Source organism: Leptodactylus fuscus, chromosome 5, assembly GCF_031893055.1.
Source record: "Leptodactylus fuscus isolate aLepFus1 chromosome 5, aLepFus1.hap2, whole genome shotgun sequence".
NCBI lineage: Eukaryota > Metazoa > Chordata > Amphibia > Anura > Leptodactylidae > Leptodactylus > Leptodactylus fuscus.
Window position 1 is genome coordinate 153980632 of NC_134269.1, and position 19659 is coordinate 154000290.

Genomic DNA, 19659 nt, shown 5'->3' on the forward strand with positions numbered 1-19659 from the left:
CATTTCTGTGCATATTCTTTCCAGAAATTATTTCAGAAATAGTAACGGACTCGCCAAGGAATAAATGCAATAGATTATTTTTTATTTCACACTGTCCATTTTCAAGTCTAAATTTATTTTAGGAGTGAAGTGTTTCACATATGAGTGATACGTTCAGCAATTTAATAGAGAAAGTTTCTGAAAGTTAAATGTAAAGTCACATACTTGACTTTGGGAGCGGAGGAGTAGATAAGTGGGCTCTAGTACAAAGCATTAAAACTGGGATAATATTGCCTGTGATCCTCTGGCTTGTAATATATGCATAGAATGATTGAATTTGCTGCTGATGTTAGAAGAGGTAATCTTACGGTTGCCAGGGCACATGGAGCCATTGCATTTAGAAGACAGTGACTGAAACAGGGCCACATTCTCTTGTGTTTTAGTCATTTTTTTAACATTGCAATTAAACTTATGTGACATTTATTATTTTAGTCGGGGAGTATTGGCAAGTATGCTGCTGTATTAAATATCTATGAAGCTAAGGGTCATTTCTTCCTCTCAGAATAATACTGGGTTATCCCAGCATAACAACTTCACATATACACATGGAAAAAGGTGGGAAGTAGTTGATCGTGGTGGGGTTCCCATCAGTTATTTGCTCTGCATTTGGATACAGTGGCAATTGTGAACAAGAGCTACCAGTCCATTTAATCTCTATGGGATGAATGTTATATCTTAGTACAGCCCTCTACTACCTTCAGAGGCCCCTTAAAGGCTTTGAATGAAGAAACAGCTTACATGCATGACTGTCACCCCATTCACACGGGGAACACAGGGCCCCCTATTCTCTTGATGGGGCTTTCCTTTTGAATGCAGGCTATATTGGTCTTCCAGATAGACATCACCATAGACAATCGATGCAAAAAGCCAAGGTCATTCAGTGAACTGGAGGACAGTTGCAGGTGTTGCATGTGCTGGATTAATGGTTTGTCTCACAAAGATACGTCTGTCCATAAGCCCTATTAAGGCATATTGGCATCAAAGAAGGGGGTCCGCTATGATACAGATCAAAGAGATAATCCCCCCACCCTTTGGCAAACACTGCATATCTTTAAAAGGAGTCTGTCTCTGCCCTTAACTACTTTAAACTGCTCCCATAGTGCGATACCTTTCTTATGTTTCAGAGCCCCATGAATGTGTAGAAAAAGCACTTTTATTCTTCACTCAAATGAGGATCTTAGAGTACAGGGGGCTTTTTCTTCCGGGACTGAGCACTGCATCATCATCACTAAACATGCCAATCCTGCACTCAGCTCAGTCTGAGTTGATCCTTCCACTGCCTAGCAATTTTCAATAAGGCCCAGTTCACATCTGCTTGGGGATCCCCCCGAACGGAAACCTATACACATTAAAAAGTGATTACCTGGGAAACCTGTGGACCCAATAGAAAACTATGGAGTCTGTGTAGTTTCTGCACGAATCACGCAGAGAGAAAAGTCCTGCAAGCAGCACTTTTCTCTCCACATGATTTGTGCGGAAATCAGTTATCGTCTATGGGGTCCGCGTGTTTTCCCAGGTAACTGCTTTTCTATGCATATTGGTTTCTGTTCGGGGGCTCCCCAAGCAGACTCCCTGAATGGAATCCCAAACGCAGATGTGAACCAGGCCTTATAGAAGAAAACTCCCCCTGTTCTCCAAGATCTTCATTTAAATAAAGAAAAAAAGTGTTTTTTCTCAGCATCCCTGGGACTCTGAAACATAAGAAAGGTATTGTTTGTATTCTAATAACAGCAGACAGGGCACTGTCGCCTTTCTAGCAGTATATAAAACCACAGGTGCTGAGGACATGAAAGGTCCTCTTTAACTATTCCATATGATTATGTACTGGGAAGCACCAAAAAAATAAAAAATACTGAATGGGGAGTGTCACGGAGCAAAGGTATACGTCTTCCTCCGGATGGTCTTTTGAATCAACAGGGACGCAAGAGGTCGGGAGACAACAGCAATTTATTGTGATCCACAAAGTTAGTAGCCGGCGGCGGTCACATCAACCGTAATAACAATAAGTCCACAGAAGTCACAATCCAATGATAGCTTTGGTTCCTTGGTCCTGTAACTAAATTCTGGCTCTCTGCAGAGCTGTGCACAGGCCGGCTAACACATACTAACTGCTAGCTACATCTATATACTAAACTGTTACTTCCTATATCTGTGGGTGGGAAGGGCTGAGTCACAGATCCTTCCCCCCTCACCTATACCAAGGAGAGCAGACTCCCTGTCTACTATGGACAATGCACCATCCAACATCTTCTTGGAGACACTGATCAGATTATCTCCACCCATTGTCCTCACTGGTCCTCACTAGTTAGAGGTATTTGCATACAATGTGCTAACACACTAGACCCTAATCAGCCAACTACACACTGATGTTTACAACAGGTTAGAGAATACATTCCACATGAAATATATATTACACATGGCCTATAGTATAGACTCTAACCATCCCGTGACAACCCCTCCCCCTCTCAAAACATGTGCATGACACAATTGGCCTACACAGGTAAATTGGGGAATGCACATCAGTCTCTATAGCTCATATGTCCTCCTGCCGGGATAACCCATCCGCGTTCTGGTGTTGGTTCCCTCGGCGGTACTGAATGGTAAAGTTGTAGGGTTGAAGGGCTGGCATCTGTCAGAAAATCCGGTGGATCCATGTTGGCTTCTCCCTGAGCTTGGCTTCGGGTCACTGCTCCCACAAAGTGGCACTGTAGATTTCCAACATCGTTGCCTAACAGAACATCGGCCGGCAGCCCGCTCATCACACCAATTGTGCATCGTTTTGGTCCATAACCATAGTCGAGTTCCACGGTAGCTTTAGGAATACGTCTTTGAGTACCCCCTGCCAACTTGATAGAAATGCCAGGACCCTCCTCTAGGGCCTCGGGTCGCACAACTCGGGGGTCCGCTACCGTTAGGAAAGCTCCCGAGTCCCGGGATCCAACAACTGTTCGGCCATCCAGTAGGACCTCCTGCAAGTGCTTCCTCTGAAGGTTTGCGGGATGTGTGGCGGAAGGCTGAATCCCATAGACCCCTGGAGGTGGAACAGATGTGTCATTCATGGAGTCATCTGGAAATGGGGCCAAACTTTCTGTCCTAGGAGTGGTTCCCAGGTAGTGAATAGGCCGGGATGCCACGGTGGCCCGTGCCCCCATGTTAACAGGGCAACTAGCTTGCAAATGTCCAGGCCGCCCGCACCCAAAACATCTGCGCTCTAGCATTCTTCCAGTAGGTCGTTGTCTAGGGACAGGGTTGTTCATAGCTGGAGGCCGATGGGCTGGGGCAGGGGTAGAGGGGGAATTGTAATCCTGAGGCCGGGCACGAAAGGTGGTTGGCTGGCTGAAGGGTGTCTGGCGGACTGTGGTAGTTTTCCGCTCCTCTGCAAACAACCTCTTCCACTGCGGCTTGATGGTCAGGCCCTCATCTGCAAGAGAAGCAGCTTGCTCAACTGTGGCTGGGTTCCGTTCCAGCACCCACTCACGGATCTCAGCGGGGCACTGGGAAAAGAACTGTTCCTTAAGTATGACTTGGAGGATCTTATCGACTGTGACAGCCTCCTCTCCTTCTAGCCAGCGCTTGCATGCTTGCTTCAACTTGTGGGCGAACATGTGGAAGGAGCTTCCCCCATTGTAAGACAAAGAGCGGAACTGAACTCGGTAGGTCTCTGGAGTGACTGCATAATACTTCTGCACCCCTCTTTTAATGGCCTCATAGTCCCGCTGATCACTAGGGTCCATGGCTCTGAGAGCTTCCGCAGCCCCATCTCGTAGGTGCCCCACCAGATACCGGACCCAATCCTTCTCTGGGACTTCCATCAGGTGGCACTGGTGTTCGAAGTCCTGAAAATATCCATCAACATCCCCAGCCGCTTCCTCAAAGGTCTTGAAGTGTTTATGGGAGACATATGGTGGTTCTCTCACTGTTGGGCTGGGGGTCGACGTTTGATTATAATTCCGCGTAGTTATCTCAGCCATTCGCATTTCATGCGCCATTCTTTCCTTTTCATGTGCCATTCTCTGTTCCTCCTTCTCCGTTTCCTGAGCCCTCTGTAATGCTCTACTCCTTTGCTCTGCAGTTGCTCCTAGCCCCAGCACTGCCAATTCCTCCTCATACAAAACAACCCATCTGCTCTTTTGGGTCTGTACCTGCCACTCCTGTATCTCTACTGTCTCCTGGGGGCAGCCCTCCTCATGGTCGCTTTGCAGGGTCATCTCCTCCAGTGCCTCGATCAGTTGCTCTTTCGTTCTTCCCTGGTAACTCAGGTTTAGTTCCCGGGCCCTTACTTGTAGACTTGCCATAGTCCAGTTCCTGTATTCTGAGGTTGTGGCTCCATTAATCGCTGGGCTGCTGTAGTCCATCTCGCTATCCGCTGTTGATCCCACCGCTGCCAACCAGTTGTCACGGAGCAAAGGTATACGTCTTCCTCCGGATGGTCTTTTGAATCAACAGGGACGCAAGAGGTCGGGAGACAACAGCAATTTATTGTGATCCACAAAGTTAGTAGCCGGCGGCGGTCACATCAACCGTAATAACAATAAGTCCACAGAAGTCACAATCCAATGATAGCTTTGGTTCCTTGGTCCTGTAACTAAATTCTGGCTCTCTGCAGAGCTGTGCACAGGCCGGCTAACACATACTAACTGCTAGCTACATCTATATACTAAACTGTTACTTCCTATATCTGTGGGTGGGAAGGGCTGAGTCACAGATCCTTCCCCCCTCACCTATACCAAGGAGAGCAGACTCCCTGTCTACTATGGACAATGCACCATCCAACATCTTCTTGGAGACACTGATCAGATTATCTCCACCCATTGTCCTCACTGGTCCTCACTAGTTAGAGGTATTTGCATACAATGTGCTAACACACTAGACCCTAATCAGCCAACTACACACTGATGTTTACAACAGGTTAGAGAATACATTCCACATGAAATATATATTACACATGGCCTATAGTATAGACTCTAACCATCCCGTGACAGGGAGGAATTAAATAAAAACTTAATGTGCGCCTTTTTGTTTTGGGTTTTGTTTTTACAGCGTTCACAAGTCAACCAAAATAACATGTTAGGGCGGGTTCACATCTGCGCCCGTTCGTGCTTTAAGCAATCCAGCTGGGTTTCCGTCTTCTGCACAGAGAAACTGGACAGGGGACGGAAACCCGGCAGTCAGTTTTCAAACCCATTCAAGTGAATAGGTTTGAAAACTGAGTGCCCATGAGCGTTTTGTACCTGTCCGCGGCGAAAGTTTTTTCTAACCGGACACAAACTCGGACATGCAGGACAGCCATGGTGCAATATCATGGTGTCACTGTGCCCCAGATAAAGAACCTCGCTACAATACAGACAGCCAAGCAGCAAGACCGGATCATGCTGGGAAGGCACCAGAGCATTGGGAACAGGAGAGTATGCTGGCTTTTTTTTGTTTGTTTGTTTTCTTACCTACCTATTTTAACAGAAACCCAATTACAAAGTCAAATAATATACTCTATTCAATATCAAAATATCAGAAAGTCCAAATGGAATAGATTATTGTGAAATATATATAAAATGTAACTTTTAATAAATAACATTAAAAATAGTCCTGCTGTAAGAACAGAAAACCAACAAGGACTGGTAGAAATCAATATAAAGGTAAAGAGATAATATATCCATAAGGCAAAGCACAGCGGCCTCCAAGATAATTAAACCAGACCTACTCACCACTTAAGATGAAGCTGGATAATAGGAGAATGTATAATGTGTTTTGCCAGCCGGACCAAAAGTGAGAGAAGCCTCAAAATAATGATAGGCTATACAATACAAGGACAGTAAGGATAAAGAAGTACAAAAATACGCTAGACAGGGTGCGATTCTTAATATGACCCTACAGGCCTAGCTCAGGGACATCGCTCTAATAGCAAATGCCCTGACACGAAACCTGTCCCTAAAATAAGGCCACCCTAAAAAAAAAAGCCCCCCCCCCCACACACACACACATAAAGCAAGCACCCAGATAGTGAGCAATCAGTGAGACATGTAAAAACAAATGTATTGAGCATGCCTACCCGACATGCATGTTTCGTCAGAATGACAGTCAAAAATGCTCAAAGAGTTAAGCCCAGTTAGGGCAGTAGACAGACAGTGAGATAAACGATCACACTACACCAAATCATCTGAATCACTCCACAAACACTCTGTTCACATAGCAATGGCGAGTCATCCTATTTGCAAGACAATGTAAAGAGCAGAGGGTAAAGAATAAGGAAGGCTGAAGTTACATAAGCCGAGACAAAAAGCTCCTTGGAGTGCCAGGAGCGTGGAGGACAGCAGACCTCAGACCTGTCTGAGGTTAGAACTGTACAATGGTCCAAATTGTCTTGTTGTTCTGTAGCATTAGGATTTCTAATAGGTCTAAATCAACCACTAAAAAAAACAACCTCATAGCATTATTCCCCTTGCCAAACTTTACACCGGGCACAAAACAGACAAGCCGATAACGCTCTCCTGGCATTCAGCAAACCTATACCTGGCCATCACATTGCTAGATAGGGAAGTGCGATTCGTCACTTAACAGACCATGTTTCTTCTGTTCCAGAGTCCACTGGCAGAGAGCTTTACACTATGGGCGTTTGGAACTTATTTAAGAGGTGCGTTCAAATACTTTTCTCCACATAGTGTTTCCACATATATAGACAGACAAATAGCACTAGGCTGCTAAGAATACATGTAAAAAAAAAATAAAAGGTATGTGTCTAAGTATATGCACATTCTCATATTCTAAGAGGCGATTCTAAGAGGAGATCAATCCGATATTGTTTATGGACCATTATAGTGTACAACGCATAGAATAGTAATTTCTGGATCTCATGGCATGATGGAACCACTGAAAAACATTTTCTTAATGAAAGGCACCCCAACCTATCATCAACTACCATTGCAGAAATAACATATGCAACATCAACATCTATATAAGAAACGGTTCTTTACAGAGTAGCCAAACTATGGAATGTCAAACCAAAAAATAGAGTAATGGCAGAAACCATGCTAGCTTTTTAGAAGGACCTTTCACCTCTTCCACCAACTCTAACTCATTGAATCCATCAATAGATCCCTTCTAAGCGCGTTCAGTGTAGTTGGGGTTTCTTCTCTGGTCCCCACTGTTCTTGAGCAAAAGGTAGATTTAGTTTCAGCAAGCAATATGCTAATTGTGGTATATACTTTTGGGTAGGCAGTACTTGGATACAGCAGACAGCCCACCTATCTGACAGAGGAGAGGACACTGAAACTGACACAAACAATTACTTGGGAGTGTCAGGGCTAAAGGGAATACTCAGTGAAGCAGAGTCTATTCAAGAACGCAAAGAGATGGAGTTTGTGGAAAAGGTGAAAGGTCCTCTTTAAAAAGTAATAGACACGTATCCATTAGGTATGACCCTTAAAGCCATCTATTAATCTTACCATTCTCAGTTATGAGAATCATATTTATGGAGATGAGATGCTGATTCATTGAATTATTCATATTGCCATATTTGGAGTCAACAAGAAATTTCAGGTTTCGGTCTCCTGTCCAGTTTCTCTCGGCAGAAGATGAAAACCCAAAAGCGGAGACCGGGTGCAGGTGTGAAACCGCACTTACCAGTTTTAAAGCATCATCACCCATAGAATTCAGATAAGATTTTCCAAATTGGAGTATCCATAAGAGCTTACTCACCTCTATACTGTTGCTGAGGATTCTGCTGCTCACTAAAGATTGAAAGGACAGATTCAGGAGAAACTGCTACGTAAGTGTTCCAAATATCTTCTGTATAGAAATCAACAGTGTGAGCCCCTGAAATCTGTGATGTCATCTGTAGAAACTCTAACAGGCTTTCAATGGAAGCCTGTATTTTGGCAGTACTCGGAGCTGTCAGTTGAGCAAACATGGCCCTAAAACAAAGAAAATCAACAATGTAAAATGAAAATGATGAAATAATATTGGAATATTATACAAAGGCTGGATGGGTGACAAGAATACTGCACATCACTGACACCAATGTTACAGTCATTTCCCATTGTCCATTCTGATGCTGCACAGCAAAGTGCAGGTATTCTGTCTCCTTGCAGTTTTTAGGAAGTGATTGAGAACAACCCTCTTCCAAGATACTAGAGAGTAATAACACATAAGAGGCCAATACTGCATAGCAAGTGTGGAGAAACTCACACAGGAATAAATAGAAAAACCTTCCACACACTAATAGTATAAACCTATTCAAGTATATTAGTATCTAAATATAAAAAAACATACAGATACAAATAACATCATTCAACACAAATACAAATATTGTGGGGAATCAAAGACATAATAGTATAAGTAAACACCAAGGTGGTATGTGTAGCACAGGGTAACACAATAAGTAATAGGTAATGAGTAGAGTATCTGCAAAAAGCAATATATATGCCCAGAAGACCATAGTATATATTATATGGCTACAAAGAAGCAAATATAACCAAGTGAAAGGTCTATCAGGCAATGACAAAGAGTAATGCATAACCTTTTTTTTACCACATCACACCGTTAGGCTCCGTTCCCACGGAGTAACGCTCCGCGCATTCAGACATGTATACACGTGACAGAGTGTGAGCACTTAAAACAGATCCCATTTACTTCAATGTGTGCCGGCTTACGGGTGCTACACATTGAAATCAATGGGTTAAAAAGCCTCCCATTGATTTCAATGTGTAGTGCCTGTAAGCCGGCACACATTGAAGTGAATGGGATCTGTTTTGAGCGCTCACACTCTGACATGTGTCTGAATGCGTGGCGCATTACTCCGTGGGAACGGAGCTTTACCAAACAGACCTACCACACCACCAAAGAACTAGTCCCGGGATGTTTTATACTATTAGAGGGTGGAAATTTTTTCTATGTATTCTTAAGATACTAGAGAGTGTACCAAGGCTGTGGAGTCGGTAGGCTAAAACCTCCTCTGTTTTTCTACAGACTGACTCCATAAGTGGCTGACAGCCATAGTAGATATCCTTAAATTCATTAAAAAGCCAATTAATTAAATCTTATGAAAGTAAATATGTAACAAACGATGCATCTGATTCATTCTATAATATTAATCATTGTATAACATAAATAAAAATAATAAATTATTATATTTTGAAGCCATTCATTTTTCTCCAACTCTAACACCACAGTCCTGCTGTGTACTGAGCTCTTAGGGTCCATTCACACGGAGTAACGTGCCGCGTGATGTGGCACGTATACGGCGTGTGAGACTTTGTGCGCCGTTAAAGCTCCCATTGATTTCAATGGGAGCCTGGATTGTATACGCCACGTTATTCTGCGGCCGCAAAATAGAGTCGCGTGAACGGGGCTTACAGAGTTTTCAATAATACAAATAACTTTATACTGAAAGGTAGAAGTTTGCTATTCGGGATAATTATGAACCATTAATGTTCACTATTTAAATTGTACAGAATCTGTTTTATAGCGACCGCGCAATGTTATTACAGCCTGTACTAATATCACGTCTGCTATAAAACAGATACTGTGTAATACAAATAATGAGGGGCCCCCACACAGTACAATCTGCTCCACAGTGGATCCTATACAGTACAATCTGCTCCACAGAAGGGTGCCCACATAGAGGGCTCTGAGAGCCATAGGTTCGCCATCACGGGGCTATACAATACAGTATACTTTAGTGCCATCCCCCACGCGGTCCTGTGTACGCTGTTATACACCTGTTCATACTCACACGATTTATAAGCGGTCTGCAGCTTGTCCTGTATTACAGCACGCCTCACGTTTCAATAGTCCTAGTTCTAGGAGAGTGACGTCATAAAGTCACATGACTCCTCAGATCACGTGATTCGAAGATAAACTCTACAGAGGACGGGAGTGAAATTACTTCATATTCTTGTAAACCAAATGCTCAGATTGGGATAAAGCGCGAAATACTGAATACTGGCGCTGTACTGAAGAGAACATCAGGGACGTGTCTCACAGAGAAGCCGTACACTACATAGGCTCCACCACTACTCCTGTATGTCTCCGTGCAGATGCATTCTGGGAGTTGTAGTTTTACCGCAGCAGCAGAGATGACGTCATTGGCAGTGGCCACATGGTAGAGGTGCGCAGGAGTGGTAATATGGCGGCCACGAGAGCACCGTCTGTATCCCTACAGCACAGAAAGAGACACCTGGATGTGGGTAGTAGAGGCGGTGCAGTGCCCGCCGGTGGTGGCCGGTTCACGAAGAAAGGTGGACATGAGGCTCCGGGGGATAAGAGAGGAGTGACAAGTGAGCCGGGAGCTACAGGCAGCAGAGGCCCCGGGAAGAGAGTGGCCACTGAGGGGAGAGTGAAGCGGAAATGGAGGCCGGATCCAAATCAGAAGGTGTTTGAGGGCAGCGCAAAAGAAGGTGAGAAGTTTCCCAAGTGGTGCTAGTGTAGATGCCATAACCAGTCACGTGTGGGCTATGCTGCACATGGCTGGGTATAAGGCAGCACTCCCTGAGATTCTACATAGTACATGTGCCCAGCATATTGACTCTATAGTGTGGGGGTCACATTACCAACTATCCATATAGTATACTATGCTGCACATGGCTGGGTATAAGGCAGCACTCCCTGAGAGTCTACATAGTACATGTGCCCAGCATATTGACTCTATAGTGTGGGGGTCACATTACCAACTATCCATATAGTATACTATGCTGCACCTGGCTGGGTATAAGGCAGCACTCCCTGAGAGTCTACATAGTACATGTGCCCAGCATATTGACTCTATAGTGTGGGGGTCACATTACCAACTATCCATATAGTATACTATGCTGCACCTGGCTGGGTATAAGGCAGCACTCCCTGAGAGTCTACATAGTACATGTGCCCAGCATATTGACTCTATAGTGTGGGGGTCACATTACCAACTATCCATATAGTATACTATGCTGCACCTGGCTGGGTATAAGGCAGCACTCCCTGAGAGTCTACATAGTACATGTGCCCAGCATATTGACTCTATAGTGTGGGGGTCACATTACCAACTATCCATATAGTATACTATGCTGCACCTGGCTGGGTATAAGGCAGCACTCCCTGACATTGTACATAGTACATGTGCCCAGCATATGGACTCTATAGTGTGGGGGTCACATTACCCACTATCCATATAGTATACTATGCTGCACATGGCTGGGTATAAGGCAGCACTCCCTGAGAGTCTACATAGTACATGTGCCCAGCATATTGACTCTATAGTGTGGGGGTCACATTACCAACTATCCATATAGTATACTATGCTGCACATGGCTGGGTATAAGGCAGCACTCCCTGACATTGTACATAGTACATGTTCCCAGCATATGGACTCTATAGCGTGGGGGTCACATTACCCACTATCCATATAGTATACTATGCTGCACATGGCTGGGTATAAGGCAGCACTCCCTGAGATTCTACATGGTACATGTGCCCAGCATATTCACTCTATAGTGTGGGGGTCACATTACCCACTATCCATATAGTAAATAGTCTGCCAGTGATGACATCACTTCCATCATTCATGTCACCACTGTTATAATAGTGGCTTCTGCAAGTGTCACCCCTAGAGGCCGCTATAGATGTAGTCACATGGGAAGTATATCACACGGAGTCCCTATGGCTTTCTATGCGCTGATGTATGGTGCGGACATACCTTACCGTATTGTGGAATGAGATGCAATGCTTCTGTTCCATTATACTGCCATCTCTGAGAGCAATATGAGGTAGTGACACTCATTTAAGCCGCCCATCATTTATTATTATTATTATTGTTTATTTATATAGCACCATTAATTCCATGGTGCTTTACATTTGGGGGTTACATACAATACACAGAATATACAGGTAGATATAATACTAACAGTGATCGGCTGGCACAGTGGGGTAGAGGGCCCTGCCCGCGAGGGCTTACAATCTTCGAGGGAAGGGGGTATCATTTATGGCTATTTCTGCAGCGGTTTTAAAGTATTTATGTCTACAACGGTTTTATCCTTGTGCCTAGGAGTGCTTCATGTGAATGGAGAGGTGCTGTACACGTGACCATGGCTTCATTTGCTTTTAAGGGATTGATGGATGCTGTGTCCCATAGAAGTGAGTGGAGTGTTGACTGTGTATACACACCACGGATCCATTAACCTGCAGATTTTAGGCCATAGCATTCAGACGACCATTGATTAGACATTTAATTCGCTATCCTGTAGACATGGGGATCCTTTTCTGCCGAGTCCAAACTGCATTGCTAGAAAAGTCTGCTGATATTCCCCATATACACTCCCTTCTGAACTCCAACTGCTGGTTGACATATTTTTCCCTATTTACATTATTTGCGAGAAATGGGTCAATTAACAGCAGGGGAGCGAGAGCCAGAGATCAGGTAAACCATTGGTCTCTTTGCCTGAGCTATGGAGTCTGTAGTGCACTAGTCCTATATTTAACAACCCAAATCCAACTCCTTCACAAATGGCTGACAGAACTACTCAGCCAGAAGCAGTAAAGATCCTTTAACTCAATAAAAACCTAGTGATTGAATTTCTATGATGGTAAACATGAAACAAACTGTACAATTAAATTTAAAATATAGATAATCATTTTATTTTGAACTTTTTTTTAGATTTCATCCAAAATTAGTCCTGCTCTTAAATGTGCTCTGCAAATTTTAAAGGGACACTACAAATGATTATATCTCAGGCATTACAATATATACAAATTTGCTTCTGGTGTATCATATAAAAGAGGATATTGGGATATTCTGTCTGTTATATATTTTTGCACTTGCAGCCGATCCTAATCCAGACTGATGATATTTCTGCAACCAATACAGCCCTTTCTTCTTTCGTATGACACAAGAAGCATGTTTCTATATTTTATAAGACTTGAGATATAATGGTTTAAAGTGATTCCTCCTACCCATATTATGTACACAAAAGTAAGGAACAATTCTTGATAGAGAAGCAAGGGAAAGAATAAAGTGCATGACCTTTATTCAGGCGTTTTCCGCCTGAAGAAAGCAATAGAAGTGAATGGGAGGCAAAAAAAGCCAACCTTATTTTTTGCAAAAAAAAAGCGACCGAAATAGCGAGGCTTTTTTTTGGCCCATTCACTTTACGGGAGGGGAAAGCAGCCTGGCTATTTTTTTTTTTTTTAAGCTGTTTTTTTTAAAAAAAAGCTCCTAAAAGCACGGCAAGGTCCAAAAAAAGCTTCCTAATTAGGAATTTTTTTTCAGGACCAAAATAAGCCACATGTAATTTACGTGTGAACTAGCCCTAAGGGATGAAATCCAAGCAAACACGGGGAGAACATACAAACTCCTTGCAGATGTTGTTCCTGGCAGGATTCGAACCCAGGACTCCAGCGCTACAAGGCTGCGGTGCTAACCACTGAGCCACCGTGTTGCTCCATTGCTATATTTCAGTGCAGGCGAATGGCCCTGTGAGGGTGCCTGACTTCCGAGGAGGCATGCAGGGACCCCCAGTCATCGCCGGCGATATAAAGACTGATGTTGAAAAATCTTTCTCCCGAGTGACTCAATTTTACTACACTTGTTTGACTAAATTTCAGTTATGAAAACTAAATGTATCCGCGTACTGCGACTAACACAGGCTCTGCATTTCTGTCACTTCTCCTCTAGGTCAAGGCTTTGCTTTGTGGAGAAAGAGAAAAGTTCAGCTGGAATACAAAAAGCTACAAAGAAAGCAAAAGAAGGCAAATACAAAAGAAGGCTTGTATAGTGATCACTATCCTGAACATCTAAAGCACCTCTATTTGGCTGAAGAAGAAAAACTGAAAAGTCAAGAAAAACAGAGGAAACCTAAAATAGAGGCCCCTGAGCCAGGAAGCGAGGAGGAAGTAGTAATGTAAGTGGCAAAGAACCTTCACTATCTGACCCTCATCCCAGGAATTTCACATTTTTAAATGTTTTTTGCCAAGGCACCCTTCTGACGTGATAGGCTATTGGAAAACCTGTTCATTCATTCGTATTTCTTGGAGAACTTGTCTGTTCCCTCCTATTTCTCTGCAAAGGAACTAAACTAATGGTAATGAGTCATGGACTTCGGTTTAATACGTGACTACATCGGGACCTCCAGAACATTTAGGCTTTATGCATTCAAATGTACATTATTATTTTTTTCACAACTAGCAAACTGGCCCATTATATCCTAATGTTCCCATAAGCACACCCATGTGTTATCAGTGTATTATGAGGCCATGATCCTGGGACAGAACTCAGGACAGGTCTTATTCCAGTCTGTTTTTGGCCTGCACTCACTGAGGAAACTGAATGAGCCAGGGGTGGCATGGATGTGAAATGATCTATGTGCCATTCCACCACGAATCCGGAACACGCATGCTGTTGTGTAAATGTAACCTTAGTTATCTTTTCAATGGCCCCCACTCTTGATTTTAAAGGCGTAGGGATAGGAGTACATCCATTACCGTAATAAATAAATAGACACTACTGTTTTTAATATTTCACATTATTTGACATTTAAAATTGTGTTTTTCAGACCAAAGAAAAAAATCAAGAAAACTTCCAACCAAAAAGCAAAAGAAGAATATGAAAGGGTGCAACGTGAGCGTGCAAGGAAACGAGAAGTAAGGCCATCCCCTATGTTAAAGAGGACCTTTCACGTCTGCATAGATGTGTGGTACTATATACTGCTAGAAATCCGGTAGCTGAAGATATCGGAGAGTCTTCCATAGACTTGTACAGTCAGAGGAGGTGTTCAGCTAGGCTGTAAGGCCCACCCTTTTGACAGTTCAAGTCTGTGGAACAGTATTGTCGGGGGAAGGGGGAGAGTGTTCCTCACTGCCCAGCGATCACACTAGGCAGTAAGGCCTGCCCTTCTGACAGTAGGGAGATATCGGTGCCGAAATTAGGGGCACCGGTATATCCAGCATGAGGAAGCATATCGGGAAAGCTGAATTCAGCACAGTTGGCTTTCTAGAGGTTTATAATACTTCACATCTATTAGGACGTAGAAGGTCCGCTATAAACAACACTGCCTCCGTGTGGCTGGTTTTGGAACATCTATCTTAAAGCATACCTCAAGTTATAAAACAACTTTTCACTAATGAATAGTGCAGTTGAATATTATAAATAAATTTTATAATGTCTTATTAAGGAAATTTCTTTCCTTCTCAACATATTGGGCTTCTCTCCTCCTCCTAGTCAGTCAGGCTGCATGTTTCCATAAATTTCATCTCCGTATTAACCTCACACACAGAACCCTACAGAGAGGTGGAGGAGGCTGTTTATTGCATCAATCTGTGCACTGATAGACTCTTACCTTGACTCGTAACAGGGTTAAACGTTTTCTGAGTAGCAGTTGCCGTTATTTGCATGTCTTTTAAGGCTCTTCCTCCCCTCTCCATAGACTAAAATGTAATTTAGCTTCATAAATGGAGAAGGGGACTGATTTCTAACATGAAATATCTTGCAAAGTTTCTTATATTTGCATGTACGGTTCATTTATAAAAAGTTATTATAATTGGAAGTATACATTAAAGTATATGCTTCGAGTTGCAATGCCCCCAGTACTAGTCTATGGACGATTACAGTTAGGACGGGTCGCAACTCTGCGTCATCAGGTGGTAAGGAACACCACCTCTGACAATACAGAGCTATGTAAGAGTACTGTCAGGAGGGTCATTCCTCACAGCCCAGCTAGACTGTCAGGAACGCCCTTCTGACAGTGGGCAGAAATCGGTGCCGTTATAACAGCACCAATATCTCCAGCCCATGAGCACACCAGTATCTCCAGCCCATGAGCACATAATGGGAAAGCCGACAGTGCACTAAATTCAGCGCACTGTCTGTTTTCAAGTGGTATATAAATCCACATGTGCCTGTGGAGATTAAAGGTCCTCTTTAAAGGTGTGTACCCAACCTAAAATTTTATATTTTTTTTTTTTCAGTTTTAGTAATTTTATTTTTTTTTATTCTTGCATAATTGTAAGGCTCTACTCACTTTTATTGAACTACTTGTTTTATGTGTATATTAGGAGGCAGAGAACAACAGGAGGAAAAGAGAAGAAGCACAAAAACTCTACAGACAGAAGAAAATGGAAGCCTTTAAAGCTATAAGCTCAAAAACTAAGAAAGGACAGCCCAACTTTAATGTGCAAATGGAATACTTGCTAAAGAAAATTGAGGGCACATCTTAATTTACTTTAAGACCAGTTTTTAAATAGTGCATCTCTAGTGGTGCGTGGTGATATTACATCCTTTCATGTGAGAGGCTTTTGGCAGAACTTTTTTTTTTTTTTTTTATTTGCTGTTTATACCAGTATACACATAAATAAACCAGGAAGAAAAATAGAAAATTATTTATTTGGAAATGTATTTACAAAGGGCAACACGGTGGCTCAGAGATTAGCACTGTAGCCTTGAAGCGCTGGAGTCTTGGGTTTGAATCCTGCCAAGAACAACATCTGCAAGGAGTTTGTATGTTCTCCCCGTGTTTGCGTGGATTTCCTCCCATTCTACAAAGACATACTGATAGGAAAAAAATGTACATTGTGAAACCTATATGGGGCTCACAATCTACATTAAAAAAAATGTATTTACGAGAGTCTGCCAGCAGTAAATTGCTTATAAACATAATCAAAGTTTCCAAATATGTCTCTGCTGTCCAGCCTTGAAGCCTCATCATTTTATTCATATGCAAAGATCAGGCAAGCTTCAAGTGGTATTACCCACTGACTTGTTCAGCAACCTTCATGCTGTGTGCTCTTTTCACTTCCTTGTTTTCTCGGTACATTGGTGGGTGGGTAGAGTATAACTTGCTCTGCTAGGTCCCCTCATAGCCGTATGTTTGCAGTCAGTAATGAGGGATTGGTTGTACATAAATCACCACAGTATGAAGCTGATCTAGAAGAGCTGGATTTGAGTCAGTTTGCAATACATACAGAGCTAATGGACTCCCTATCTCAGCCCTTATCAGCCAAATTCAATTAAATCGACTGATAAGTGGAAGAGCCGAAGATAAAGAGCTCTGAGATACCAAAGCACTCACCTCCCCCCTCCCCTATCTGAGAGCAGGAGCTACATTACTTGTCTGTGGCAGAGACATAAACAGCTGAGAGCTGCTGCCATGCACTCAGCCCCCCTCCCCCAGAGAGCAGGCAGCTACTCACTTGTGGACCAAGCAGATAAGCTCAGCACCAGGCCTTGGTCATGGAAACTCAGTGTAAAAAATGAAGTGAATACATCAAGATAGCGACCAAACAAAGCAGTTTTAATGAAGCAATGTAATTAGGAAAAGTCTTAAATCCACATAAACTAGCAGTATGGATAGGGTCCTTGTGACGGAACAACCCCTTTAAGGCACAACCCAAAGCACTTTTTCTCTGTTTTCAGTATGAATAAATTGGCAATTTACTTGAAAATGGGGCTTCAAAGTTGAATAGAGACATATTTGAATACTAGAATCACTTCACTTTCCTTTTTCTCTACAGTATTGAAATAAAAAATACTTTAGATCCCACCTTTCTTTTACTTTTCATTTAGTCTGGAAAAAAGGGTTCAGGACCTTTTGGGTTTTTTGGAGATGCATTTTCAAATTTTAAAAGTAGTTTGTCAGCAAGAAAATCATAATTAAAGTAAAGACTATCTCTTTGTGCACTTACCTAATCTGCTTTGTTATTGAACATTCGAGTTCTATTTTTTTAGAAAATCTGCAGATCATTAAATCTGATCATTAACAGAAGTATAACTCATCCAAGTTTGTATGACAGGCCGGATCTATGTTCTTAGCAACAAGAAATGTTGAACTTTTTTCAGTGAGCTAGTTCATAAGGAGTTAATCTGCAAAAGCTTTCCCATCAATAGGAATTAATCTTCAGTAAAAACAATTGTGACCACAATGGGAGATATAGAGTTACCAGCTACTTTTTATATCTAGTCAAAAGTGCTAAAAATATGCCATAATGCTAAACACAAAACTTTTACCTTGCTTCCTAGTTATTCATGTTGCTGGCTTGTACACAGTCCAGTCATATTAATGTGACCACCGCCTACTTTTGACGTCAATGTTAACCAATCGCAGAAGGCACGTGTCATCAGCCATCTGGGTGCACTCATCATTGTGGAAGGCACAACACAAGTATGCATCTTTCCTTGCAGACCATGTTCACCCCTACATGCGAAATGTTTTTTCTTAGGATGATGGCATCTACCTGCAGGACAATGCGATGTGTCATAAAGCTCACAGTATACATGCATGGTTCAAGGAGCACCAGGATGAGTTTACCGTACTCCCTTGGCCAGCAAATTCCCCGGACTTGAACCCAATCGAGAATCTGTGGGACCACCTCGATCGGGTTGTTCGTGCCATGGATGCTCAACCGCGTAACCTAGCGCAACTGGCCACGGCACTGGAGTTGGCTCAACATCCCAGTGAACATCATCACAACATCCCCTCTCTTCCTGCACATCTCGCAGCGGTCCGCTCTGCCAAAGGTGGTTATTCTGGATTTTGACAGGTGGTCACATTAATATGACTGGACTGTGTATAATAAAACATAGTCCACCAGGCTGACCTTAGTCTATAATATTTCAGAGTCCTGTGGTTCACTCTTAGGGATTTACTGACACTGGGTTCACACCAGCTTTCGGCACTCCGTTCTCAGGTTTCCGTCTTCTGCATGCAGAAGATGGAAACCTGTCATGCCGAGTCCGGCCGTGAGCGGCGGTGAGCGTTTTATGCTTTCCGCGGCTAAACCGGGTTTTTTTTAAACCGGACACAGAGTACTGCATGTCCGACGTGCATGTACTGCATGTGTCCAGTTTTAAAAAAACGGTTTCGCCGCAGAGAGTATAAAATGCTCACCGGCGCTCACGGCCAGACACTTTTCAACCCCATTCAAATGAATGGGTTTGAAAAGATACTGTCAGGTTTCCGTCTCCTGCCCAGTTTTGTGCAGGAAACGGAAACCTGCAGAATGGACTCCCGGGCGCAGATGTGAACGAGCCCTGACTGTGTTGCTACTTACAATAAGCAAAGATCACTGGATTAATATATTTCAGAAATTCCCTAATGTATAGTCGTAATACATCAATGTTTCAGTAATGGTGCAGGGGGGCATCCTCAAAGCTCTTTGCGTCAGCCTTTTAATAAATAGAATGCAGGCTGCTGTAAACCTATAAGCCTATACTGTAGGTCAGAAATATGTAAACTTGAAGTAAAATCAATGTACCAGATAGCAAGAGCTAAAACTGACCATACATATTAGCTGTCAGCCAAGTGAACGATCATCTAACAGTTATCTCTAAGTTCTCATATATGTGGCCATTCTGAAATAGGAAAGGAGAGAAAAGCTGCTGCAGTTGTCTGGTAAAGATTGCCTTCTGAAACAAAATCCAAATGCCCAATGCTTTTCTTCCTCAATAACAGTCCGTCCCACTGAAATAGTCTGGTTTAGGTAACATACATGTAAAATATGTCACCAGCTTAAGACTTCTATGGTAAATGTTACACAGAGAGATGTAATGTTGTATTGTAATTGTTCTTGTATGAGATTAGGGTCGTTTGAGCAATATGTCAACAACATACATTTCTTGGCCTCTTTTGACAAAAGTAAAGCTTTCGCATAGTTATTATTCACACG

At 42.9% G+C, this 19659-nt stretch overlaps 2 protein-coding genes across 3 annotated transcripts in view; one reads left to right on the forward strand and one right to left on the reverse strand.

Annotated features, from left to right (window-relative positions):
- METTL25 (methyltransferase like 25) overlaps nucleotides 1–9838 on the reverse strand; it is a 123055-nt gene extending 113217 nt beyond the window's left edge. The window contains exons 1-2 of one of the 2 annotated variants that reach the window (XM_075274529.1): nucleotides 9769–9838; nucleotides 7732–7946 (exon numbers count right to left, since the gene is read on the reverse strand). In XM_075274529.1, coding sequence (XP_075130630.1) covers nucleotides 7732–7942 — 211 coding nt within the window. In that variant the 5' untranslated portion in view covers nucleotides 7943–7946; nucleotides 9769–9838. Of the gene's footprint in view, nucleotides 1–7731; nucleotides 7947–9766 lie in introns of both variants that reach the window. The other variant, XM_075274530.1, reaches the window with a different exon arrangement.
- A 281-nt stretch (nucleotides 9839–10119) lies between these two features.
- On the forward strand, nucleotides 10120–16335 carry CCDC59 (coiled-coil domain containing 59). The gene is made up of 4 exons (XM_075276330.1): nucleotides 10120–10430; nucleotides 13679–13904; nucleotides 14556–14643; nucleotides 16054–16335. The coding sequence occupies exons 1-4, from the start codon at nucleotides 10133–10135 to the stop codon at nucleotides 16213–16215; spliced, it is 774 nt and encodes a 257-aa protein (XP_075132431.1). The 5' UTR covers nucleotides 10120–10132; the 3' UTR covers nucleotides 16216–16335.
- The last annotated feature ends 3324 nt before the right edge of the window (nucleotides 16336–19659 follow it).